Genomic DNA, 27,497 nt, shown 5'->3' with positions numbered 1-27,497 from the left:
GTGGAACTCCCGAGGTTACAGGTAGAACCCCAGAGCAGCAGCCCTCGACCTGGACAAACTGTTTGCGGCTGGTAAGGTAGGAGCGGATCCAATTAATTACAGTAATGGGTAGGCCAATGTTTGAAAGTTTGGTGAGTAATTTACTGTGGCAAACACAGTCGAAAGCTTTTCTAAAATCTAAGAAGATGGCGTCTATTTGGTCGCCCTTATCAATTGCCATAGCGAAGTCGTGAATTGTGGTGACAAGTTGAGTGTTAGTCGAGAGGCCCTTCCTAAAACCATGCTGGAAAGGAGTCAAAATACTGTTTTCTTCAAGAAATGACATTATGTAATGCGCGATGATATGCTCAAGAAGTTTACAAGGACAGGAAGTTAATGAAATTGGCCGGTAGTTTTCAACATTTAGGCGATCACCTTTTTTAAATACGGGAATAACACGTGCCGTTCGCCAATCATCGGGAAGAATTGAATTATGAAGCGAAAGACGAAAAATATGGGTGAAGACATGCGCGATAGGTTCGGCGTAACGTTGCAAAAATGCATTAGGTATGCCGTCGGGACCATCGGAAGATTTAGTCTTAACATTCAGTAACAGTGAAAGGACACCTTCGACAGTTATGAAATCGGCAGATATAGTAGACAGAGAAATAATGTTTGTGTCAGCATGATCTCCCTGAGTGAATACTGAGTGAAAATACTGATTAAATTGGTTTGCAATTTTGACTGGATCGTTAACAATACAACCATTTACTGATATCTCGGTTGGTGTTTTGTGCGCATCGCTCAAGTACCGCCAGAATCTATCCGGGTTAGTTTTCAAAAAGTTAGGAAGCGAGTGGTTGAAGTATCTTGCCTTAGCTTCGCTTAGCCGAGTTGCAAGCTGGGCCTTCAACGAGATAAGTCTGCAGGGTATTGTTTTCTTTTTTCTAGCTCGTTTTAGCTTGCGGTGCAAATGTATAATATCTCTAGTTATCCATGGGTTATTGCGGTTTTTCCTAACCCGTTTGCTTGGCACAAACTTATCAGTGCAGTAATGTATCGCAGTTTTTATTTGGTTCCAGGCTATCAACACATCATCAGAAAGATTATCACATAAGAACCACAGATAATCCAAAATGGCTTGGTCATCCGCCTTCGAGTAATCCTTAATGACATGTCTGGTCTCTTGTCGGTGTGCTTTGTTTTCACCAATACCGAAGGATAAAAATACTGCTTTATGGTCGGAAATGCCATCTTCAATAGAGACCGTGTATTTGCATACATTGGAATTTAAAAAGACTAGGTCGAGTGTAGAACGGGTGTTTCCAGCCTCTCTGGTGCACTCATTAACAATCTGCACAAGATCGCACATCAAGGCAATGTCAGCGAGAGGGTTTAACGTTGTTACATCAGAGCCAGAGTATGGAACGTGCCAGTCAACATTGGGCAAGTTAAAATCACCTGCGAGAATCAGACGATCATTTTTAAACGTGAACATGTGGTCATATAGTCTAGACAGATATTCGTGTGTTGAAGAGGGTGGTCTGTAGATGGCACATACGGTGAAGTAATGGCCCCAGCAGCTTACCTTAAGGAATAAACTTTCGTGCTCATGAATTTGTTGAAGGGGCCGAGCACTAATACAATCTTTGAGGACTATTGCTACACCACCACCTCTTGATGGCCGGTCACGTCTGAAGATTTGATATCTCGGAGGAATTAGTACTGAATCATTTATACCTTCGTGCAGCCAGGTTTCTGTGATTATTGTAATGTGAGGGTCGTAGGTGAGTAGAAGGTACTCGAGCTTGTCAACTTTATTTGATAGGCTTTGCGCGTTTACGTTAAGCACTCTCAAACTTTTGGACGCACACTGTCGAGCGGGTCAATCAGAACCTGTAGCTTGCGGGTTAAGGGCTACACGCACATTTTTGGCTTCATCCCAGACAAAAAGTTTGCCATCAATTTTGATTTTGTCGTGAATAAGTGTAACCCGTTTCCTGCTGTCGCGTTCAGCTTTTGCACTTTCCCAAAGCAGGCGGCGCTTGCGCAGCGTGCACTGGCTATAATCATTTTGCACATAAATATTGGAGCCCTTTAATTTATTTGAATTTTTTAAGACTTCTTGTTTCTCCTGATAATCTTGAAAGTAAGCTATGACAGGCCTACGACTACCTTGGCGGCCAAGACGGTGAATGCGGGCTATGGACTTGCATTTTACTCCCAATGTTTTCTCAAATATATCGGTTACAACAGCAGTTCGAAGACAGGTGTCATTTTCATTTGTGTTTTCGAGAACACCATGAATGATAACGTTTGCCCGACGGCTTCGGTCTTCGAGATCAGTTAACTTAGAGCTCTGCCATGACAGCACAGTTTTAAAGGAAGCTCCAGTGGATTCAAGAGCTGCAACTTCCGGTGATTTATCTTTAAATTCCTGTAGTTTGGCTTCAATTGCTTGAAATCGCAAGTCCATGTCGCACATCAATTGTTCGTTCATCGATTTTAAGAGCAGTATTTCAGCCTTCATATCTGCTTGGCCCTGAAGAATACTGTGTAATAAATCAGCGTTCGTGGGTCCTGGGTTTGTCTCAACGTCACCACAGAGTAACATTTTGCATGCACAATAGCACTCATATGCAATACTTAAACAGGTGCTTGGGCACGGCACAACTACTAACATGACTTCATCACTAGTTTTTATGTTGGAAGCAGAGTAGCTAACCTGTACAACGAAGAAGAACTTCGTGGTCAGCAACATGGTCGCTGTCGTCTCGCCGTGCCCACTGTCGAAGAAATGCTGCAGTGGATGCTTTATAGCCTCGGTCGCTGATGTCACGGACATGCGCAACTGTCGCTGCGTCGGAGCGTCCATACAGAAGGTCAGTATCGGCGTCCGCACATGCAGATCTGCCACGGAAAGGTAGATGGTGTCAACCGGCGGCGCGCACGTGTCATTCGTGCTCGGTAATCCTGTGACCGTCAGCAGCGAAACCTGTACAACGAAGAAGAACTTCGTGGTCAGCAACATGGTCGCTGTCGTCTCGCCGTGCCCACTGTCGAAGAAATGCTGCAGTGGATGCTTTATAGCCTCGGTCGCTGATGTCACGGACATGCGCAACTGTCGCTGCGTCGGAGCGTCCATACAGAAGGTCAGTATCGGCGTCCGCACATGCAGATCTGCCACGGAAAGGTAGATGGTGTCAACCGGCGGCGCGCACGTGTGATTCGTGCTCGGTAATCCTGTGACCGTCAGCAGCGAAACCTGTACAACGAAGAAGAACTTCGTGGTCAGCAACATGGTCGCTGTCGTCTCGCCGTGCCCACTGTCCTGATGGTGGTGAGAGGGGAGCAAGACTGTCTCCGTGGCGCAATTGGCTAGCGCGATCGGCTGTTAACCGGAAAGTTGGAGGTTCGAGCCCACCCGGTGTTGGTGCCACGCTTTTTTTAATTTGGGCTGATAGCTTTGAAGATACGTTCTGATGGTGGTGAGAGTGTAGCAGGATTGTCTCCGTGGCGCAATTGGCTAGCGCGATCGGCTGTTAACCAAAAGGTCGGAGGTTCGAGCCCACCCAGTGGTGGTGCGGCGCTTTTTTTTCTTTGGGCTGATAGCTTTGAAGATATGTTCTTATGGTGGTGAGAGTGGAGCAGGACTGTCTCCGTGACGCAATTGGCTAGCGCGATCGGCTGTTAACCGAAAAATCGGAGGTTCGAGCCTACCCGGTGATTTTGCGGCGCTTTTTTTTCTGTGGGCTGATAGCTTTGAAGATATGTTCTGATGGGGGTGAGAGGGGAGCAGGACTGTCTCCGTGGCGCAATTGGCTAGCGTGATCAGCTGTTAACTGAAAAGTTGGAGGTTCGAGCCCACCCGGTGGTGGTGCGGTGCTTTTTTTCTTTGGGCTGATAGCTTTGAAGATATGTTCTGATGGTGGTGAGAGTGGAGCAGGACTGTCTTCATGGCGCAATTGGCGAGCGCGATCGGTGTTAACCAAAAAGTCGGAGGTTCGAGCCCACCCGGTGGTGGTATGGCGCTTTTTTTTCTTTGGGCTGATAGCTTTGAAGATATTGTCACGTCACTCCAGGGGGTGTCGACAAGATTTACTGACGTCTGAGCAACAGGGCTCTAACCAAGCGCGTCGGTTGGGCTTGTTTGCCAGAGCGAGGGCCCACGTGCACTTCTTTCTTCTCTGAGGTTTGGGCCTTCACCTTGGCATACGACCCACTACTAGAAAGAGGTGGCAATATTCCCCCTCAACAACAAAAAAGAGCATCGTCCCGATGCTGCAAAGTTATTGAAAAAAAAAACAAAACAAAGTAGTTTAAACAATGAAAAAGGGCACCAATAATGAAATGTTAGACGCGATAAGTTCACCAATGATAAGGCAATCGTCGGAGCACAAATAAAAAAAAACACAGGAAAAGTGGTCTTTTAGGAACGCGCAAAATAGGGCTTCATGCGCACCACGTGAACTATGTCAGAGGTCGGTTGTTTTCGTTGTACCCATCGTGACGACGTAGCGTCCGGAACCGCTTCGTAGTTTACGTCGCTCACGCGGCGTAATACTTTATACGGACCGAAGTATCTGCTGAGCAACTTTTCGGAGAGGCCACGGCGTCGAACAGGGGTCCAAATCCAAACTTGGTCTCCCGGTCTGTAAGATACGTCATTGTGACGCATATTGTAACGTCGTGCATCAACCTGTTGCTGCTGACCAATGTGTAGCCGGGCGAGCTGGCGAGTTTCCTCGGCACGCTCTGCAAATTCTTCTGCGTCAGTTGTTAATTGATCGGCGCCTTCACAAGGAAGCATCGCATCCAGCATCGTCTGAACTTCGCGGCCGTAGAGAAGGCGAAACGGTCTAAATTGGGTTGTTTCTTGAACGGCGGTGTTATAAGCGAACGTCACATAAGGCAAAATGCGATCCCATGTGTTGGACGTCGATGTACATGGAGATCATGTTTGTGACTGTCTTATTTAGTCGCTCGGTTAAGCCATTGCTCTGCGGATGGTAAGCAGTCGTCGTTCGATGCCTAGTGTTACTTAGTCGAAAAACTTCATCAATAAGTTGTGCAGTGAACGCTGTTCCTCGGTCGGTTATCACTGTAGATGGAGCACCGTGGCGCAGAACAATGTGGCACATGAAGAACTGTGCTACCTCAGAAGCCGTGGCTCGTGGTATCGCCTGTGTCTCAGCATAGCGGGTCAAATAGTCAGTTGCAACAATGACCCATTTGTTGCCGTCAGACGATAAAGGAAATGGGCCGAGAATGTCCATGCCAACTTGGTCAAATGGCTTGTGGGGTGGATCAATTGGCTGAAGTAATCCAGCCGGCTTGCTTGGTGGCGACTTTCGACGCTGGCATTCGCGACAGCTTTTAACGTACTGCTTCACGCTTGCAGAAAGTCCGGGCCAGTAGTACGCCTCACTTACTCTGGCGAGCGTTCGCGAGTAACCTAGATGACCAGATGTGGGCTCGTCATGACACGCAGAGAGGACTTCATCCCGCATGTCCTTCGGAACGACGAGGAGGTAAGCGCGGCTCGTAGGACGGGCGTTTTTTTTGTACAGGACATTATCTCGGAGGCAGAAAGATGTCACGACGCGAGATAGATGGCGAGGTATAACGGCGCTATGACCCTCCAGATAGTCGATGAGCGGTCGAATCTCTTCATCCTCTCGCTGGCGTCTGCTCAAGTCAGATGAGCTAAGGGCGCCCAGGAAACCGTCATCGTCCTCTTCTTCTTGATTGACTAAAGGTATGGGTGCACGTGACAGCGTATCAGCGTCTTCATGCTTCCGTCCAGACTTATATGCGATGGTAACATCAAATTCCTGTAGACGCAAGCTCCATCGGGCCAGTCGTCCAGAGGGATCACGAATGTTTACCAACCAGCAGAGGGCATGGTGGTCCGTCATCACTTTAAATGGACGACCATAGAGGTACGGGCGAAACTTGGTGATCGCCCACACTACTGCGAGACACTCTTTCTCTGTGGTCGTGTAATTCACCTCGGTACGGGACAGTGAGCGGCTGGCATAGGCTATGACTCTTTCTTTGCCGTGTTGATGCTGGACGGGCACTGCGCCGAGGCCGATGTTACTGGCGTCAGTGTGCACCTCTGTTTCAGCATCTTCGTCAAAATGCGCAAGAACAGGGGCTGACTGCATCCGCTGTCGTAGCTCGGCAAAAGCAGCCTGTTGTTCGGTAGCCCATACAAACGGTGTGTCGTCGCGTGTAAGGCGAGTCAAGGGTTCCGCTATCTTCGAAAACCCTCTAATAAATTGTCGATAGTAGGCGCACAAACCCAGAAAGCGCCGAACAGTCTTTTTGTCTGTAGGATGCGGAAACGCGGCTACAGCGGCAAGTTTGTCGGGGTCGGGTCGTACTCCATTCGCATTGACTACATGGCCAAGGAATTTGAGCTCTTCATAACCAAAGTGACACTTCTGCGGTTTGAGTGTAAGATCTGCTGATTGAATAGCCTGTAGCACACTCCTGAGGCGGTGAAGGTGTTGCTGGAAGGTTTCAGAAAAAACGACAACATCATCAAGGTATACGAGACAAGTTTGCCACTTCAGACCAGTAAGCACAGTGTCCATCATTCGCTGGAAGGTTGCGGGCGCTGAGCACAAACCAAAAGGAAGGACTCGAAATTCATACAGGCCATCAGGGGTCACAAATGCCGTTTTCTCGCGGTCTCGCTCGTCAACCTCAATCTGCCAGTACCCGCTTTTTAAATCCAAAGAGGAAAAATAGTGGGCGTGGCGTAATCTGTCTAACGAGTCGTCGATGCGTGGCAGCGGGTACACGTCCTTTTTAGTCACGCTGTTCAGCTTCCGGTAATCGACGCAAAAACGTAGCGTTCTGTCTTTCTTCTTGACTAGGACGACCGGAGAGGACCACGCACTGTTGGAAGGCTCGATGATGCCGTCGTCAAGCATTTCTCGAACTTGCGTACGAATGGCTTCTCGTTCCTTCGCTGACACACGGTAAGGCTGTTGGTGTACTGGGCGGGCGTCGTCGTAAGTGATGATTCTGTGCCTAGTGATCGAAGTCTGGCGCACCTTAGAGGAAGCAGCGAAGCATGACTTGAATTCAAGCAAGAGTTTCCGCAGTGCTGTCTGGTTTTCTGGTGTGAGGTTAGAATTAATATCGATATTGTTTAGAGACGTATCGGCGGCCTCCACTGCTTCCGACGAGAAGCAGATGGGAATGGTTCCTAATTCATCTGCAAACGCTAACGAAGTGCCACGGAAAAGGTGTCGGTGTTCGTTGCTGAAATTTGTAACGAGCAGTTGAGATCGGCCATCACGTAGCTGTATGATACTCCTAGCCACACAAACACCTTGAGTCAGCAGGTGTTCAAAATTACTTTCTGCAATCGCTTCACCATTTCGCAATCCACAGCATGTGACGTCGACAATAACACTGGCTCTTGGAGGAAGCGTTATACTTTCAGCAGAAACACGAAGAACGTCGGTACGTTGTTGGTCGTCCTGCTTGTCCATTGCTCGGTCGGCTGAGAAGGTGATGCGATTCTCTTGAACATCAATGACAGCTCCATATTCGTGCAGGAAGTCAACACCAAGGATAACGTCGCGTGAACATTCACGGAGCACAAGGAAACTTCCTACAAAAATATAACCGCAGACCCGAACTCTACTCGTGCAGGTTCCAAGCGGAGAGACGGTGTGGCCACCAGCCGTTCGAATCACGGAGCCATGCCAAGGCGTGATTACCTTCTTCAGTTGTCTGGTCATTTTCCCGCTTAGTATCGAATAGTCAGCCCGGTATCAACTAAAGCACCTACTGCATAGCCATCTATCAGCACCGGTATATCCAGAGAAAGCCGCACATATCGCTCAGTCAAATCTACACCCTTTACTGTTAGCGTCGATCGGAGGTTTTCAGCACGTCGACTGCCAGCGACCTCGCCTCCAAGGGTCGCTTGCGTTAGTTTTCCCGGCGGGGACTGGAGAACCGTGCGCCAGCATGGCGCTGTGGCGAAGATGAAAAGCGCCTTGGCGACGGTGAGCGCGACTGCCGTCCAGAAGGCGGTGGCATGCGCTGTTGAGCCAGGTAGTCCTCGATGTCCCGGGGTCGCTGGCCATACCGAGGAGGCGCTGAATATACTGAAAATCCGCGCAGCTCGAGGCGCCGGTATGGACACTGGCGGTACAAATGGTCCGCTTCACCGCAGTGGAAGCACAAAGGTCGGCGATCAGGAGTGCGCCAAACATCAGATTTCCGAGGCGAAGCACGTCTGTCGTCAAGGTAGTGTGCTGGTTGTTCCGCAAGATGCACAGGGCTGGCGTAAACGAGGGGTGGCAGTGTGCATGTGTTCTCGTAGTACCGTAGAGGCTGCGCCGACTGAACTGAAACCGTACGAGGTGCCTGAACAAACAGCGGGAAAGAGGAAGCTGGGCGTTTCAAGGCTTCTGCATAGGTCGGACGGTGGTAGTCAGCCGGGGCGGGTGTGGCGTTATTCAGACTCACAGGGTCACGAAGGGCATCATGCAGCTCGTCCTTGACGATGCTTGCAATGGAACTCACCGTAGGTAGTGGTGGTGTGGCAGCCTTTTGCAGCTCCTCGCGTACTATGGAGCGGATAAGGTTGCGCAGACACTCGGTGTTGCTCCCAATATTCGTTAGAACTTGAGCAGTGGACGTGTTCACTTGCCGCTCATACAGGGTGGATCGATGCTGAAGCATCTTTTCCATCGCGACAGCTTCAGACAAAAACTCGGCGACCGTGTTCGGAGGGCTCCGTACAAGACCAGCGAAAAGCTGCTCTTTAACTCCCCGCATCAGGTGACGCACCTTCTTTTCTTCTGTCATACTCTGATCGGCTCGTCGGAACAGGCGCGTCATATCTTCCACATAGGTCATGACAGTTTCATTGGGCATCTGGATGCGGGCCTGGATCGCTCGTTCCGCTCGTTCGTGGCGATCAGCACTTCTGTAAGTATCCAACAGCCGGCGGCGGAATTCGGGCCACGATGTCATCTGTTCCTCGTGATTCATGTACCAGGTACGTGCTCCATCCTCTAAATAGAAGTACACACGTCGTAGTTTGGCCGCGTCGTTCCAGTCGTTCAAAGCAGCCACGCGCTCGAAGTCGACCAACCAGTCCTCGACGTCTTCGAGCTCGGTGCCATGAAACGGTGTCGGAACCTGCGGACTTTCGAGGGTGTACCGAGTCACCGGGGGGTTTTCCGTACCTGTTAGAGTGGTTTGAACGGACGTGCTCATCATACTGGTGTGAACTATAGGGTCAGCTTCGGGAGGCAATCCCCTGATCCTGCGGCTTGTCCGATGAACGGGAGTGTTGACTCGAACTGGGCTTGTGGTGCCGCTTCCAGGAGGGGTCTGCAACATCCGTGAGGGGCCTACCCAGCACCTCCACCAGTTGTCACGTCACTCCAGGGGGTGTCGACAAGATTTACTGACGTCTGAGCAACAGGGCTCTAACCAAGCGCGTCGGTTGGGCTTGTTTGCCAGAGCGAGGGCCCACGTGCACTTCTTTCTTTTCTGAGGTGTGGGCCTTCACCTTGGCATACGACCCACTACTAGAAAGAGGTGGCAATATGTTCTGATGGTGGTGAGAGTGAAGCAGGACTGTCTCCGTGGCGCCATTGGCTAGCGCGATCGGCTGTTAACCGAAATGTAGGAGTTTCGAGCCCACCCGGCGGTGGTGCGGCGCTTTTTTTTCTTTGGGCTGATAGCTTTGAAGATATGTTCTGATGGTGGTGAGAGTAGAGCAGGACTGTCTCCGTGGCGCAATTGGCTAGCGCGATCGGCTGTTAACCGAAAGATTGGAGTTTCGATCCCTCCCGGGAGTGGTGTGTTGCTTTTTTCTTTGCGCTGATAGCTTTGAAGATATGTTCAGAAGGTGGTGAGAGTGGAGAATGACTGTCTTCGTGGCGCAGTTGGCTAGCGCGATCGGCTGTTAACCGAAAGGTTGGAGGTTCGAGCCCACCCGGTGATGGTGTGGCGCTTTTTTTTCTTTGTGCTGATAGCTTTGAAGATATGTTCTGATGGTGGTGAGAGTGGAGCAGGACTGTCTCCGTGGCGCGATGGGCTAGCGCGATCAGCTGTTGACCGAAAGGTTGGAGTTTCGAGCCCTCCCGGGAGTGGTGTGTTGCTTTTTTCTTTGCGCTGATAGCTTTGAAGATATGTTCTGATGGTGGTGAGAGTGGAGCAAGACTGTCTCCGTGGCGCACTGGGCAAGCGCGATGGGCTGTTAACCGAAAGGTTGGAGATTCGAGCCCACGCGGTGGTGGTGCAGCGCTTTTTTTCTTTGCGCTGATAGATTTGAAGATATGTTCTGATGATGGTGAGAGTGGAGCGTGACTGCCTCTGTGGCGCAATGGGCTAGCGCGATCGGCTGTTAACCGTAAGGTTGGAGGTTCGAGCCCAACCGGTGGTGGTGCGGCGCTTTTCTTTTCTTTGGGGTGATAGCTCTGAAGAAATGTTCTGACGGTGGTGAGAGTGGAGCACGACTGTCTTCGCGGGGCAATTGACTAGCGTGATCGGCTGTTAACCGTAAGGTTGGAGGTTCGAGCCCACCCGGTGGTGGTGCGGCGCTTTTTTTGGGCTGATAGCTTTGAAGATATATTCTTATGGTGGTGAGAGTGGAGAAGGACTGTCTCCGTGGCGCAATTGGCTAGCGCGATCGGCTGTTAACCGAAAAGTTGGAGGTTCGAGCCCACCCGGTGGTGGTGCGGCGCTTTTTTTTCTTTGCGCTGATAGCTTTGAAGATATGTTCTGATAGTGGTTAGAGTGGAGCACGATTGTCTCCGTGGCGCAATTGGCTAGCGCGATCTGCTGTTAACCGAAAGGTTGGAGGTCCGAGCCCACCCGGTGGTGGTGCAGCGCTTTTTTTTCTTTGGGCTGATAGCTCTGAAGAAATGTTCTGACGGTGGTGAGAGTGCAGCAGGACAGTCTGCGTGGCGCAATTGGCTAGCGCAATCGGCTGTTAACCGAAAAGTTGGAGGTTCGAGCTCTCCCGGTGGTGGTGCGGCGCTTTTTCTTCTGTGGGCTGATAGCTTTGAAGTTATGTTCTGATGGTTGTGAGAGTAGAGCAAGACTGTCTCCGTGGCGCAATTGGCTAGCGTGATCGGCTATTAACCGGAAAGTTGGAGGTTCGAGCCCTCCCGGGAGTGGTGTTTTGCTTTTTTCTTTGCGGTAATAGCTCTGAAGATTTGTTCTGATGGTGGTGAAAGTGGAGCAGGGCTGTCTTCGTGGCGCAATTGGCTAGCGCGATCGGCTGTTAACCGAAAGGTCAAAGGTTCGAGCCCAACCGGTGGTGGTGCGGCGCTTTTTTTTCTTTGGGGTGATAGCTCTGAAGAAATGTTCTGACGATGGTGAGAGTGGAGCACGACTGTCTCCGTGGGGCAATTGGCTAGCGCGATCGGCTGTTAACTGAAAGGTTGGAGGTTCGAGCCCACCCGGTGGTGGTGCAGCGCTTTTTTTTGGGCTGATAGCTCTGAAGAAATGTTCTGATGGTGGTGAGAGTGGAGCAGGACTGTCTCCGTGGCGCAATTGGCTAGCGCGATCGGCTGTTAACCAAAAGGTCGGAGGTTCAAGCCCACCCAGTGGTGGTGCGGCGCTTTTTTTTCTTCGGGCTGATAGCTTTGATGATATGTTCTTATGGTGGTGAGAGTGGAGCAGGTCTGTCTCCGTGGCGCAATTGGCTAGCGCGATCGGCTGTTAACCGAAAAGATGGAGGTTCGAGCCTACCCGGTGGTTGCGCGGCGCTTTTTTTTCTGTGGGCTGATAGCTTTGAAGATATGTTCTGATGGTGGTGAGAGTGAAGCAGGACTGTCTCCGTGGCGCAATTGGCTAGCGTGATCGGCTGTTAACCGGAAAGTTGGAGGTTCGAGCCCACCCGGCGGTGGTGCGGCGCTTTTTTTTCTTTGGGCTGATAGCTTTGAAGATATGTTCTGATGGTGGTGAGAGTGGAGCACGACTGTCTCCGTGGCGCAATTGGCTAGCGCGATCGGCTGTTAACCGAAAGGTTGGAGTTTCGAGCCCACCCGGCGGTGGTGCGGCGCTTTTTTTTCTTTGGGCTGATAGCTTTGAAGATATGTTCTGATGGTGGTGAGAGTGGAGCACGACTGTCTCCGTGGCGCAGTTGGCTAGCGCGATCGGCTGTTAACCGAGAGGTTGGAGGTTCGAGCCCACCCGGTGGTGGTGCGGCGCTTTTTTTCTTTGTGCTGATAGCTTTGAAGATATGTTCTGATGGTGGTGAGAGTAGAGCAGGACTGTCTCCGTGGCGCAATTGGCTAGCGCGATCGGCTGTTAACCGAAAGATTGGAGTTTCGATCCCTCCCGGGAGTGGTGTGTTGCTTTTTTCTTTGCGCTGATAGCTTTGAAGATATGTTCAGAAGGTGGTGAGAGTGGAGAATGACTGTCTCCGTGGCGCACTGGGCAAGCGCGATGGGCTGTTAACCGAAAGGTTGGAGATTCGAGCCCACGCGGTGGTGGTGCAGCGCTTTTTTTCTTTGCGCTGATAGATTTGAAGATATGTTCTGATGATGGTGAGAGTGGAGCGTGACTGCCTCTGTGGCGCAATGGGCTAGCGCGATCGGCTGTTAACCGAAAGGTTGGAGGTTCGAGCCCAACCGGTGGTGGTGCGGCGCTTTTCTTTTCTTTGGGGTGATAGCTCTGAAGAAATGTTCTGACGGTGGTGAGAGTGGAGCACGACTGTCTTCGTGGGGCAATTGACTAGCGTGATCGGCTGTTAACCGAAAGGTTGGAGGTTCGAGCCCACCCGGTGGTGGTGCGGCGCTTTTTTTGGGCTGATAGCTTTGAAGATATATTCTTATGGTGGTGAGAGTGGAGAAGGACTGTCTCCGTGGCGCAATTGGCTAGCGCGATCGGCTGTTAACCGAAAAGTTGGAGGTTCGAGCCCACCCGGTGGTGGTGCGGCGCTTTTTTTTCTTTGCGCTGATAGCTTTGAAGATATGTTCTGATGGTGGTTAGAGTGGAGCACGATTGTCTCCGTGGCGCAATTGGCTAGCGCGATCTGCTGTTAACCGAAAGGTTGGAGGTCTGAGCCCACCCGGTGGTGGTGCAGCGCTTTTTTTTCTTTGGGCTGATAGCTCTGAAGAAATGTTCTGACGGTGGTGAGAGTGCAGCAGGACAGTCTGCGTGGCGCAATTGGCTAGCGCAATCGGCTGTTAACCGAAAAGTTGGAGGTTCGAGCTCTCCCGGTGGTGGTGCGGCGCTTTTTCTTCTGTGGGCTGATAGCTTTGAAGTTATGTTCTGATGGTTGTGAGAGTAGAGCAAGACTGTCTCCGTGGCGCAATTGGCTAGCGTGATCGGCTATTAACCGGAAAGTTGGAGGTTCGAGCCCTCCCGGGAGTGGTGTTTTGCTTTTTTCTTTGCGGTAATAGCTTTGAAGATTTGTTCTGATGGTGGTGAAAGTGGAGCAGGACTGTCTTCGTGGCGCAATTGGCTAGCGCGATCGGCTGTTAACCGAAAGGTCAAAGGTTCGAGCCCAACCGGTGGTGGTGCGGCGCTTTTTTTTCTTTGGGGTGATAGCTCTGAAGAAATGTTCTGACGATGGTGAGAGTGGAGCACGACTGTCTCCGTGGGGCAATTGGCTAGCGCGATCGGCTGTTAACTGAAAAGTTGGAGGTTCGAGCCCACCCGGTGGTGGTGCAGCGCTTTTTTTTTGGGCTGATAGCTCTGAAGAAATGTTCTGATGGTGGTGAGAGTGGAGCAGGACTGTCTCCGTGGCGCAATTGGCTAGCGCGATCGGCTGTTAACCAAAAGGTCGGAGGTTCAAGCCCACCCAGTGGTGGTGCGGCACTTTTTTTTCTTCGGGCTGATAGTTTTGATGATATGTTCTTATGGTGGTGAGAGTGGAGCAGGTCTGTCTCCGTGGCGCAATTGGCTAGCGCGATCGGCTGTTAACCGAAAAGATGGAGGTTCGAGCCTACCCGGTGGTTGTGCGGCGCTTTTTTTTCTGTGGGCTGATAGCTTTGAAGATATTTCCTGATGGTGGTGAGAGTGAAGCAGGACTGTCTCCGTGGCGCAATTGGCTAGATTGATCGGCTGTTAACCGGAAAGTTGGAGGTTCGAGCCCACCCGGCGGTGGTGCGGCGCTTTTTCTTCTTTCGGCTGATAGCTTTGAAGATATGTTATGATGGTGGTGAGAGTGGAGCACGACTGTCTCCGTGGCGCAGTTGGCTAGCGCGATCGGCTGTTAACCGAAAGGTTGGAGGTTCGAGCCCACCCGGTGGTGGTGCGGCGCTTTTTTTCTTTGTGCTGATAGCTTTGAAGATATGTTCTGATGGTGGTGAGAGTGGAGCAGGACTGTCTCTGTGGCGCAATTGGCTAGCGCGATTGGCTGTTAACCGAAAGCTTGGAGGTTCGAGCCCACCCGGTGGTGGTGCGGTGGTTTTTTTTTCTTTGGGCTGATAGCTTTGAAGATATGTTGTGATGGTGGTGAGAGTGGAGCAGGACTGTCTCCGTGGCGCAATTGGCTAGCGCGATCGGCTGTTAACCGAAAAGTCGAAGGTTCGAGCCCACCCAGTGGTGGTGCGGCGCTTTTTTTTCTTTGGGCTGATACCTTTGAAGATATGTTCTGATGGTGGTGAGAGTGGAGCAGGACTATCTCCGTGGCGCAATTGGCTAGCGTGATCGGCTGTTAACCAGAAAGTTGGAGGTTCGAGCCCACCCGGTGGTGGTGCGGTGCTTTTTTTTTGGGCTGATAGCTTTGATGATATGATCTGATGGTGGTGAGAGATGAGCAAGACTGTCTCCGTGGCGCAATGGGCTAGCGCGATCGGCTGTTGACCGAAAGGTTGGAGTTTCGAGCCCTCCCGGGAGTGGTGTGTTGCTTTTTTCTTTCCGATGATAGCTTTGAAGATATGTTCTGATGGTGGTGAGAGTGGAGCAAGACTGTCTCCGTGGCGCACTGGGCTAGCGCGATCGGCTGTTAACCGAAAAGTTGGAGGTTCGAGCCCACGCGGTGGTGGTGCAGCGCTTTATTTCTTTGCGCTGATAGCTTTGAAGATATGTTCTGATGATGGTGAGAGTGGAGCATGACTGCCTCCGTGGCGCAATGGGCTAGCGCGATCGGCTGTTAACCAAAAGACTGGAGGTTCGAGCCCAACCGGTGGTGGTGCGGCGCTTTTCTTTTCTTTGGGGTGATAGCTCTGAAGAAATGTTCTGACGGTGGTGAGAGTGGAGAAGGACTGTCTCCGTGGCGCAATTGGCTAGCGCGATCGGCTGTTAACCGAAAAATTGGAGGTTCGAGCCCACCCGGTGGTGGTGCGGCGCTTTTATTTCTTTGCGCTGATAGCTTTGAAGATATGTTCTGATGGTGGTGAGAGTGGAGCACGATTGTCTCCGTGGCGCAATTGGCTAGCGCGATCTGCTGTTAACCAAAAGGTTGGAGGTTCGAGCCCACCCGGTGGTGGTGCGGCGGTTTTTTTTTCTTTGGGCTGATAGCTTTGAAGATATGTTCTAATTGTGGTGAGAGTGGAGCAGGACTGTCTCCGTGGCGCAATTGGCCAGCGCCATCGGCTGTTAACCGAAAAGTTGGAGGTTCGAGCCCACCCGGTGGTGGTGCGGTGCTTTTTTTTCTTTGGGCTTATAGCTTTGATGATATGTTCTGATGGTGGTGAGAGATGAGCAAGACTGTCTCCGTGGCACAATGGGCTAGCGCGATCGGCTGTTGACCGAAAGGTTGGAGTTTTGAGCCCTCCCGGGAGTGGTGTGTTGCTTTATTCTTTGCGATGATAGCTCCGAAGATATGTTCTGATGGTGGTGAGAGTGGAGCAAGACTGTCTCCATGGCTTAATGGGCTAGCGCGATCGGCTGTTAACCGAAAGGTTGGAGTTTTGAGCCCTCCCGGGAGTAGTGTGTTGCTTTTTTCTTTGCGGTAATGGCTTTGAAGATATGTTCTGATGGTGGTGAGAGTGGAGCAGGACTGGCTTCGTGGCGCTATTGGCTAGCGCGATCGGCTGTTAACCGAAAGGTTGGAGGTTCGAGCCCAACCGGTGGTGGTGCGGCGCTTTTTTTTGGGGTGATAGCTCTGAAGAAATGTCCTGACGGTGGTGAGAGTGGAGCACGACTGTCTCCGTGGGGCAATTGGCTAGCGCGATCGGCTGTTAACCGAAAGGTGGGAGGTTCGAGCCCACCCGGTGGTGGAGCGGCGCTTTTTTTCTTTGGGGTGATAGCTCTGAAGAAATGGTCTGACGGTGGTGAGAGTGGAGCAGGACGGTCCCCGTGGCGCAATTGGCTAGCGCGTTGGGCTGTTATCCGAAAAGTTGGAGGTTCGAGCCCACCCGGTGGTGCTGCGGCGCTTTTTTTTTTTTGGGCTGATAGCTTTGAAGATATGTTCTAATTGTGGTGAGAGTTGAGCAGGACTTTCTCCGTGGCGCAATTGGCCAGCGCGATCGGCTGTTAACCGAAAAGTTGGAGGTTCGAGCCCTCCCGGGAGTGGCGTTTTGCTTTTTTCTTTGCGCGGATAGCTTTGAAGATATGTTCTGATGGTGGTGAGAGTGGAGAACGACTGTCTCCTTGGCGCAATTGGCTAGCGCGATCGGCTGTTAATCGAAAGGTTGGAGTTTTGAGCCCTCCCGGGAGTGGTGTGTTGCTTTTTTCTTTGCGCTGATAGCTTTGAAGATATGTTCTGATGGTGGTGAGAGTGGAGCACGACTGTCTCCGTGGCGCAATTGGCTAGCGCGATCGGCTGTTAACCGAAAGGTTGGAGGTTCGAGCCCACCCGGTGGTGGTGCGGTGCTTTTTTTGGGCTGTTAGCTTTGAAGTTATGTTCTGATGGTGGTGAGAAGGGAGCAAGACTGTCTCCGTGGCGCAATGGGCTTGCGCGATCGGCTGTTGACCGAAATGTTGGAGTTTCGAGCCCCCCCCCCGGGAGTGGTGTGTTGCTTTTTTTCTTTGCGCTGATAGCTTTGAAGTTATGTTCTGATGGTGGTGAGAGTGGAGCAAGACTGTCTCCGTGGCGCAATGGGCTAGCGCGATCGGCAGTTAACCGTAAGGTTGGAGGTTCGAGCCCACCCGGTGGTTTTGCAGCGCTTTTTTTTCTTTGGGCTGATAGCTCTGAAGAAATGTTCTGACGGTGGTGAGAGTGGAGCAGGACTGTCTGCGTGGCGCAATTGGCTAGCGCGATCGTCTGTTAACCGAAAAGTTGGAGGTTCGAGCTCTCCCGGTGGTGGTGCGGCGCTTTTTTTTTCATTGGGCTGATAGCTTTGAAGTTATGTTCTGATGGTTGTGAGAGTAGAGCAAGACTGTCTCCGTGGCGCAATTGGCTAGCGTGATCGGCTGTTAACCGGAAAGTTGGAGGTTCGAGCCCTCCCGGGAGTGGTGTTTTGCTTTTTTCTTTGCGGGAATAGCTTTGAATATATGTTCTGATGGTGGTGAGAGTGGAGCAGGACTGTCTTCGTGGCGCAATTGGCTAGCGCGATCGGCTGTTAACCGAAAGGTCAGAGGTTCGAGCCCAACCGGTGGTGGTGCGGCACTTTTTTTTCTTTGGGATGAAAGCTCTGAAGAAATGTTCTGACGATGGTGAGAGTGGAGCACGACTGTCTCCGTGGGACAATTGGCTAGCGCGATAGGCTGTTAACTGAAAGGTTGGAGGTTTGAGCCCACCCGGTGGTGGTTCAGCGCTTTTTTTTCTTTGGGCTGATAGCTCTGAAGAAATGTTCTGACGGTGGTGAGAATGGAGCAGGACTGTCTCCGTGGCGCAATTGGCTAGCGTGATCGGCTGTTAACCGGAAAGTTGGAGGAGCTTGCCCACCCGGTGGTGGTGCGGCGCTTTTTTTTCTTTGGGCTGATAGCTTTGAAGATATGTTCTGATGGTGGTGAGAGTGGAGCAGGACTGTCTCCGTGGCACAATTGGCTAGCGCGATCGGCTGTTAACCGAAAGGTTGGAGGTTCGAGCCCACCCGGTGGTGGTGCGGCGCTTTTTTTGGGCTGATAGCTTTGAAGATATGTTCTTATGGTGGTGAGAGTGGAGCAGGACTGTCTCCGTGGCGCAATTGGCTAGCGCGATCGGCTGTTAACCGAAAAGTTGGAGGTTCGAGCCTACCCGGTGGTTGTGCGGCGCTTTTTTTTCTGTGGGCTGATAGCTTTGAAGATATGTTCTGATGGTGGTGAGAGTGGAGCAGGACTGTCTCCGTGGTGCAATTTGCTAGAGCGATCGGCTGTTAACGAAAAGGTCGGAGGTTCGAGCCCACCCGGTGGTGTTGCGGCGCTTTTTTTTCTTTGGGCTGATACCTTTGAAGATATGTTCTGATGGTGGTGAGAGTGGAGCAGGACCGTCTCCGTGGCGCAATTGGCTAGCGCGATCGGCTGTTAACCGAAAGGTTGGAGGTTCGAGCCCACCCGGTGGTGGTGCGGCACTTTTTTTTCTTTGGGCTGATAGCTTTGAAGATATGTTCTAATTGTGGTGAGAGTGGAGCAGGACTGTCTCCGTGGCGCAATTGGCCAGCGCCATCGGCTGTTAACCGAAAAGTTGGAGGTTCAAGCCCACCCGGTGGTGGTGCGGTGCTTTTTTTTCTTTGGGCTTATAGCTTTGATGATATAGTCTGATGGTGGTGAGAGATGAGCAAGACTGTCTCCGTGGCACAATGGGCTAGCGCGATCGGCTGTTGACCAAAAGGTTGGAGTTTTGAGCCCTCCCGGAAGTGGTGTGTTGCTTTTTTCTTTGCGATGATAGCTTTGAAGATATGTTCTGATGGTGGTGAGAGTGGAGCAAGACTGTCTCCGTGGCGCAATGGACTAGCGCGATCGGCTGTTAACCGAAAGGTTGGAGTTTTGAGCCCTCCCGGGAGTGGTGTGGTGCTTTTTTCTTTGCGGTAATGGCTTTGAAGATATGTTCTGATGGTGGTGAGAGTGGAGCAGGACTGTCTTCGTGGCGCTATTGGCTAGCACGATCAGCTGTTAACCGAAATTTGGAGGTTCGAGCCTAACCGGTGGTGGTGCGGCGCTTTTTTTTTCTTTGGGCTGATAGCTTTGAAGATATGTTCTGGTGGTGGTGAGAGTGGAGCAGGACTGTCTCCGTGGTGCAATTTGCTAGAGCGATCGGCTGTTAACGAAAAGGTCGGAGGTTCGAGCCCACCCGGTGGTGTTGTGGCGCTTTTTTTTCTTTGGGCTGATACCTTTGAAGATATGTTCTGATGGTGGTGAGAGTGGAGAAGGACCGTCTCCGTGGCGCAATTGGCTAGCGCGATCGGCTGTTAACCGAAAGGTTGGAGGTTCGAGCCCACCCGGTGGTGGTGCGGCGCTTTTTTTTCTTTGGGCTGATAGCTTTGAAGATATGTTCTAATTGTGGTGAGAGTGGAGCAAGACTGTCTCCGTGGCGCACTGGGCAAGCGCGATGGGCTGTTAACCGAAAGGTTGGAGATTCGAGCCCACGCGGTGGTGGTGCAGCGCTTTTTTTCTTTGCGCTGATAGCTTTGAAGATATGTTCTGATGATGGTGAGAGTGGAGCGTGACTGCCTCTGTGGCGCAATGGGCTAGCGCGATCGGCTGTTAACCGAAAGGTTGGAGGTTCGAGCCCAACCGGTGGTGGTGCGGCGCTTTTCTTTTCTTTGGGGTGATAGCTCTGAAGAAATGTTCTGACGGTGGTGAGAGTGGAGCACGACTGTCTTCGTGGGGCAATTGACTAGCGTGATCGGCTGTTAACCGAAAGGTTGGAGGTTCGAGCCCACCCGGTGGTGGTGCGGCGCTTTTTTTGGGCTGATAGCTTTGAAGATATATTCTTATGGTGGTGAGAGTGGAGAAGGACTGTCTCCGTGGCGCAATTGGCTAGCGCGATCGGCTGTTAACCGAAAAGTTGGAGGTTCGAGCCCACCCGGTTGTGGTGCGGCGCTTTTTTTTCTTTGCGCTGATAGCTTTGAAGGTATGTTCTGATGGTGGTTAGAGTGGAGCACGACTGTCTCCGTGGGACAATTGGCTAGCGTGATCGGCTGTTAACCGAAAGGTTGGAGGTTCGAGCCCACCCGGTGGTGGTGCGGCGCTTTTTTTGGGCTGATAGCTTTGAAGATATATTCTTATGGTGGTGAGAGTGGAGAAGGACTGTCTCCGTGGCGCAATTGGCTAGCGCGATCTGCTGTTAACCGAAAGGTTGGAGGTCCGAGCCCAACCGGTGGTGGTGCGGCGCTTTTTTTTTCTTTGGGGTGATAGCTCTGAAGAAATGTTCTGACGATGGTGAGAGTGGAGCACGACTGTCTCCGTGGGACAATTGGCTAGCGCGATCGGCTGTTAACCGTAAGGTTGGAGGTTCGAGCCCACCATGTGGTGGTGCAGCGCTTTTTTTTCTTTGGGCTGATAGCTCTGAAGAAATGTTGTGACGGTGGTGAGAGTGGAGCAGGACAGTCTGCGTGGCGCAATTGGCTAGCGCAATCGGCTGTTAACCGAAAAGTTGGAGGTTCGAGCTCTCCCGGTGGTGGTGCGGCGCTTTTTTTTCTGTGGGCTGATAGCTTTGAAGTTATGTTCTGATGGTTGTGAGAGTACAGCAAGACTGTCTCCGTGGCGCAATTGGCTAGCGTGATCGGCTATTAACCGGAAAGTTGGAGGTTCGAGCCCTCCCGGGAGTGGTGTTTTGCTTTTTTCTTTGCGGTAATAGCTTTGAAGATTTGTTCTGATGGTGGTGAAAGTGGAGCAGGACTGTCTTCGTGGCGCAATTGGCTAGCGCGATCGGCTGTTAACCGAAAGGTCAAAGGTTCGAGCCCAACCGGTGGTGGTGCGGCGCTTTTTTTTCTTTGGGGTGATAGCTCTGAAGAAATGTTCTGACGATGATGAGAGTGGAGCACGACTGTCTCCACTTCACTTCACTTCACTTTATTGCCTTAAAGACCCCGCAGGGGGGTGTTACATAAGGGGTGGGTTGTACAACAATGATACAAAAGCCACAGGTTAACATTGCAGATGCATTGACACACTTTGAATAAAACGTGATGAACAGGTGATTGAAACAACATCGTGGGGAAGGTCATTCCATTCTTTGGCGGCGCGGCAGAGAAATGATGCAGAAAATGTTGAGGTGCCAGATCGGGGTCGGAAGACTTGAAGTGGATGGCCAGTGCGGGGAGAAATGCGTGCGGCGGGAGCGATGTAAGGTGGTTGGTGGAGTGAGCTGTGATACAACTTGTGGTACAGTGACAACGTAGCAATTCTGCGGCGAAGTGAAAGACTTAATAGACCGGATTCATTTTTAAGAGATGAAACACTGACATCGTAAGAATAAGAAGAATGAATGAAGCGAGCGGCACGATTTTGAACTTATTCGATAGCGTTGATCAGATAAACTTGGTGAGGGCTCCAGATGGGTGATGCGTATTCAAGCTTGGACCGGATTAGCGACTGATAGGCCAGAAGACGAACGTGATATGGTGAGTGACGTAGGTGACGTTTTAGGAATCCTAATGATCGGTTGGCTGATGAAATCATGTTAGTGATATGCGTTCGCCAGGAAAGATCAGGGGTTAATGTTACACCGAGATACTTATAGGATACGGCTGTTTCGACTGGTATGTTAGAAATTTCATAGGAAAATTGGAGTGGGTTTTTGCGGCGGTGGAAGGAAACTAATTTGCATTTGTTAGGATTAAGGGTCATAAGCCAATGGTGACACCAGTTTAATACTTCATTAAGGTCATTCTGTAGTGCTGCTTGATCAAAGGTGTTGGTTATTTTGCGGTAGATGACACAATCATCTGCAAACATACGAAGGTTGCAGGATAAATTGTTAGGTAAGTCGTTAATGTAGATTAGGAACAAAAGCGGGCCAAGGACAGATCCCTGTGGCACTCCAGACCTAACAGGAAGAGAGTTAGATTTGACGTTGTTAACGAAAACAAACTGAGAGCGGTTAGTCAGAAATTGAGCAATCCAATTAAGAAGTTCAGCTGGTAGATTTATTTGAGAAAGTTTTTTTAGTAGGCGTTGTTGTGGAACTTTGTCGAAAGCTTTAGTGAAGTCAAGAAAAATAGCATCAGTTTGGAGGTTACCATCGAGGTTAGCATGCAGGTCGTGAAGGAAAAGGGCTAGTTGGGTTTCGCATGAGCGGCCTTTTCGAAATCCGTGTTGAGAGGAATGAAAAAAATTGTTAGAATCAAGAAAATGCATGATATGAGTGTATATGACATGTTCCATGAGTTTGCAACATACACTGGTTAATGATATGGGGCGATAATTTAACGGGCAGTCTCTTTTACCTGTCTTGTGAACCGGAATGACCTTCCCACACTTCCAGTCGAGAGGCAGAATACCTGAGGAAAGTGTCTGGGAAAACAGCAAAAACAAAAACTCGGCTGATATGTGCTTTGTGTTCTTTAACAGCTTGGATGTAATTTCGTCGGTACCCGCCGAGGATGAGAGTTTCATTTTTTCTATTAAAGACAGGATACCATTGAAACCTATGTTAAAAGGTGGCATTTCAGGCAGATTAACAGAGACTAATTCTGTTTCAACGGGGTCAGATTCATTCGTAAACACAGACGAAAAGGCGGCATTGAATATATTGGCACATTCTGAACAATTTAATTCTTGACCAGTATCATTAGTAAGGGTGATGGGGGGCGTGTTAGGAGGGTTTATTATTTGCCAGAAACGCTTCGGTGAATCAGCAAAAATTTTCGGAAGTTCCGTATGAAAAAATGAGTACTTGGCGTTGCGCACTTCACTTAAATATGCTTTTTCGGCAACCTTGTATTTTTCCCATGCAGAATCAGTGTTTTTATTCTTCGCAGCCCGAAAGAGGCGTTTCTTCTTATTTTCAAGCCTTTTTAATGTTTTAGTAAACCAAGGTTTTTGGCGGGTGGGACGAAAGCTTATTTTAGGGATAAATTGGTCAGCTAGCTGGTTTAACTTGTTTTTGAAGATTAACCAGTTATCGTTGATGGGTCGCTCCCAGAAGCCATCACGGAACGTCGGAAGAAAAACTTCAAGTTCTCGGGTGATGGCCGCGTAGTTACCCTTGTCATATAACCTAATAGTTTTAGTGCAGGCTTGGCGCATTTGCGGAACGAAGGTAAAATTAGCGTGAATGACCTTATGGTCACTTATTTCATCAGGATATGTTATAGAAGAAAGGCTCTCAGGATCAGTTGTTAAGATTAGGTCAAGAATGTTAGCAGTATCTCGAGAAACACGTGTAGGTTGTGTTATCAACTGAGTGAGATTAAAGTTGAGGCAAACATCAAGGAAATCGTTGGCCTCCTTAGCATTGGGTGCTGATGAAGTTAGATTACACCAATCAATGTTAGGAAAATTGAAGTCCCCCAGGAGGAGGACGTGAGCATTTGGGTATTTGGTCGTAAGTTCGGCTAAAATACCATTAAGCTGGCGCGCGAAATCCGGGCTACTTTTGGGAGGCCTATAACAAACACCTAATAGTACGGAATGTGGTACGGAACGAAAAAGCAACCACAATATTTCTAGGTCGGAATCAATGTTTATAAGGGAGCATGAAAGTTGTTCGTTAGTAGCAATCAGGACGCCGCCGCCCCGGGTGCCGGGACGATCTTTTCGAAAAAGATTAAAGTGAGGCAAGTCGGTCAAAATTTCGCTGTCAGTGACGTCAGAGGTCAACCACGTTTCAGTTAGTACAAGTAGGCTGCTGTTAGATGAAGATACAAGGTCGGACACGTGGTCTCGTTTGGAAAGATAGCTACGTATGTTGGTGAAAATGACCGAAAAAGAAAGATTGGCTTTGTGACCAAAGACGGGACAATTAGAAGATCTGGGGCGTGAAGGCAACTGCTACGAGCTTTCTTCTACATTTTCAGTTGCCTCGTTAAATACGTATCGTTTGGAGCCCATAAAAAGGGTCTTATACCGTAAAAGGAAGGGACCTGATTTTGCTTTAGCAAAAGCCAGTAGGTGCTTCCGTGCGTTCCGGACCCGATGCGAGAAATCCTCCCCGATGCTAAATTCTGTATGTTTAAGCTGGGGGCCCTTAGCAAGGACGGCTTCCTTGGTTTTGAAGGATGTAAACTGCAAGAAGCCAATCAATCAGCTAGCACTGAGAGGGAAAGTACAGGAATTCAGAGTGTCACTGCAGAACAGGTACTCGGCTCTCAGTGAGGAAACCAACCTTAGCGTAGATACAATGAATGATAATCTGACGAGTATCATTATGGAGTGTGCAGTGGAAGTTGGAGGCAGGGTAGTTAGACAGGACACTGGCAAGCTTTCACAGGAAACGAAGAACCTAATTAAGAAGCGTCAAATCATGAAAGTGTCAAGTACAACAGACAAAATAGAACTGGCAGAGCTTTCGAAGTTGATTAATAGACGTAAAGTATGCGATGTAAGAAGGTATAACATGGAGAGAATTGAACATGCTCTGAAAAACGGAGGAAGTGTCAAAGAATTGAAGAGGAAACTTGGGATAGGCAAAAGTCGGATGTATGCACTAAGGGACAAAGAAGGCAAAATAACTACCAATATGGATAGGATAGTTAAGATAGCGGAGGAGTTTTACAGGGATCTGTACAGTAGCCGAGACAACCACGACCTTAATACTATAAGAACTAGCAGTAACCCAGATTACACCCCACCAGTAATGATAGAAGAAGTCAGAAAAGCTTTGGAGAGCATGCAAAGGGGCAAAGCTGCTGGTGAGGATCAGGTAACATCAGATCTGCTGAAAGATGGAGGACAGATTGTGTTAGAAAAACTAGCCACCCTGTTTACGAGGTGTCTCCTGGCGGGAAGAGTACCAGAGTCTTGGAAGAACGCTAACATCATCTTAATACATAAGAAAGGAGATGACAAGGACTTGAAGAATTACAGGCCGATCAGCTTGCTCTCTGTAGTATACAAGCTATTTACAAAGGTAATTGCTAACAGAGTAAAGAAAACATTAGAATTCAATCAACCAAAGGAACAAGCAGGATTTCGAACAGGCTACTCAACAATTGACCACATTCATACTATCAATCAAGTAATAGAGAAATGCTCAGAGTATAACCAACCACTATACATAGCCTTCATAGATTACGAGAAGGCGTTTGATTCAGTAGAAATATCAGCCGTCATGCAAACACTGCGGAATCAGGGCGTAGATGAAGTATATATAAACATTCTGGAAGAAATCTACAGGGGATCAACTGCTACCATAGTGCTTCATAGAGAAAGCAACAGAATACCAATCAAGAAGGGTGTAAGGCAGGGGGACACAATTTCCCCAATGCTGTTTACCGCGTGCTTACAGGAGGTTTTCAGAAGCCTAGAATGGGAACAGTTAGGGATAAGAGTCAATGGAGAATACCTTAGTAACCTGCGCTTCGCCGATGACATTGCATTGCTGAGTAACTCGGGGGACGAATTGCAACTCATGATTACGGAGTTAGACAAGGAGAGCAGAAAAGTGGGTCTTAAAATTAATCTGCAGAAAACGAAAGTAATGTACAACAACCTCGGCAAAGAGCAGCGCTTCGAGATAGGTAATAGTGCACTTGAAGTTGTAAAAGACTATGTCTACTTAGGGCAGGTAATAACCGCAGAGCCGAACCACGAGATTGAAGTAACTAGAAGAATAAGAATGGGGTGGAGCACATTCGGCAAGCACTCTCAAATTATGACAGGTAGATTGCCACTATCCCTCAAGAGGAAGGTATATAACAGCTGTATCTTGCCGGTACTTAGCTACGGAGCAGAAACCTGGAGACTTACAAAGAGGGTTCAGCTTAAATTGAGGACGACGCAGCGAGCAATGGAAAGAAAAATGGTAGGTGTAACCTTAAGAGACAAGAAGAGAGCAGAGTGGATTAGGGAACGAACGGGGGTTAAGGATATCATAGCTGAAATCAAGAAGAAGAAATGGACATGGGCAGGGCATGTAGCGCGTAGACAGGATAACCGCTGGTCATTAAGGGTAACTGACTGGATTCCCAGAGAAGGGAAGCGGGTTAGCGGGAGACAGAAGGTTAGGTGGGCAGATGAGATTAAGAAGTTTGCGGGGATAAATTGGAAGCAGCAAGCACAGGACCGGGTTAACTGGCGGAACATGGGAGAGGCCTTTGTCCTGCAGTGGACGTAGTCAGGCTGATGATGATGAAACTGCACTATAATGGGCCGACACCGGCCTTGCGAGTGGCGGCCAAGACGGTGGGCACGCTCGACATCCTTGGATTCGACAGTTATTTTTAGGTGGTCCCTACAAAACCCAGTAATACGCTCCTCAGACTGCGCATACGTTTCGGATGGCTTGTCGTCCGCTAGGCCGTAAAACAACAAGTTGTTTCGTCTGGAACGATTCTCCGCGTCGTCCAATCGAGCCTCCAGTACAGAGACCTGGGTAGCTGTCTGGTAGGTGGCAGTGGCCATGGCGTCAAGATCGGATCGGAGTGTATCGACACTACTGTAGTGGGATTCTAGACTATCGATTCTCTTGCCAAGTTCAGAAATGGCTTTATCAGTGGTAGAGAGCTGGCTTTTTAGGATTTGTACATCGCTAATGAGCTGGGATTGACCGGAAGACAAGCTTTTTAGTTCAGTCATTATTTGCTCAAGGGTGGTCGGACCAGGGTTAGTTTCAATATCTCCACCCAACAGTAACAGCAGAGAAAACACAATGTTCATACAATCAGAAATAATGCAAACACAGCACTGGGGGCTCGGTAGCTGAACAAGGCATCGGTTGCTTGTTTTTTTAGCAAAAATACAGTGATGATTACTGACCTGCATCACGAACAGAAGTGGATTAGACTGCGTCGTGGCACAGCCACCGAGCCCACAAAGCGCGGCCGGCTGGTGGGGGGGATTTATACGCCGTGCGCTTGTTGAAGTCGATGACGGTGAAGCTGTGAGAGCTCTTTCGAGCGTCCAGTTTCGGGACTGCAGCGTCAATAGGGCAGTGGTGGCTAATGCTGGAAATAGGCGCCAGTCATCTGCGTTGACGGACCTTGACGGGAAAGGGTTGCTTGCATCGATGCGTGATACCGGGCCCAGAAGAACGGGTACGAGCACGCAGCTGATAGCGCGTACGAAATCCTGCATCACGAACAGAAGTGGATTAGACTGCGTCGTGGCACAGCCACCGAGCCCACAGAGCGCGGCCGGCTGGTGGGGGGGATTTATACGCCGTGCGCTTGTTGAAGTCGATGACGGTGAAGCTGTGAGAGCTCTTTCGAGCGTCCAGTTTCCGGACTGCAGCGTCAATAGGGCAGTGGTGGCTAATGCTGGAAATAGGCGCCAGTCATCTGCGTTGACGGACCTTGACGGGAAAGGGTTGCTTGCATCGATGCGTGATACCGGGCCCAGAAGAACGGGTACGAGCACGCAGCTGATAGCGCGTACGAAATCCTGCATCACGAACAGAAGTGGATTAGACTGCGTCGTGGCACAGCCACCGAGCCCACCGAGCCAACCACCGAGTCCGTGGGGCAATTGGCTAGCGCGATCGGCTGTTAACTGAAAGGTTGGAGGTTCGAGCCCACCCGGTGGTGGTGCAGCGCTTTTTTTTTCGCTGATAGCTCTGAAGAAATTTTCTGATGGTGGTGAGAGTGGAGCAGGACTGTCTCCGT

The 27,497-nt window shown here is 50.1% G+C and overlaps 1 protein-coding gene across 1 annotated transcript; it reads right to left on the bottom strand.

Moving 5' to 3' along the window:
• Nucleotides 1–1,436: 1,436 nt before the first annotated feature.
• Nucleotides 1,437–26,970, bottom strand: LOC142803220 (uncharacterized). The gene is made up of 2 exons (XM_075888320.1): nucleotides 25,970–26,970; nucleotides 1,437–1,440 (listed from the first exon to the last, which is right to left on the bottom strand). Exons 1-2 carry the CDS (start codon nucleotides 26,968–26,970, stop codon nucleotides 1,437–1,439), a joined length of 1,005 nt encoding a protein of 334 aa, XP_075744435.1.
• Between the last annotated feature and the right edge of the window lie 527 nt (nucleotides 26,971–27,497).

Source organism: Rhipicephalus microplus, chromosome 3 (assembly GCF_043290135.1).
Source record: "Rhipicephalus microplus isolate Deutch F79 chromosome 3, USDA_Rmic, whole genome shotgun sequence".
NCBI lineage: Eukaryota > Metazoa > Arthropoda > Arachnida > Ixodida > Ixodidae > Rhipicephalus > Rhipicephalus microplus.
Note: the sequence above shows the minus strand (reverse complement) of the source record. Positions and strands in the feature narration are given on the sequence as shown.

Bases quoted from the DNA above. Each gene is read 5' to 3' on its own strand.
- LOC142803220 (XM_075888320.1), bottom strand. From the start codon at position 26,970: ATGCAGGATTTCGTACGCGCTATCAGCTGCGTGCTCGTACCCGTTCTT.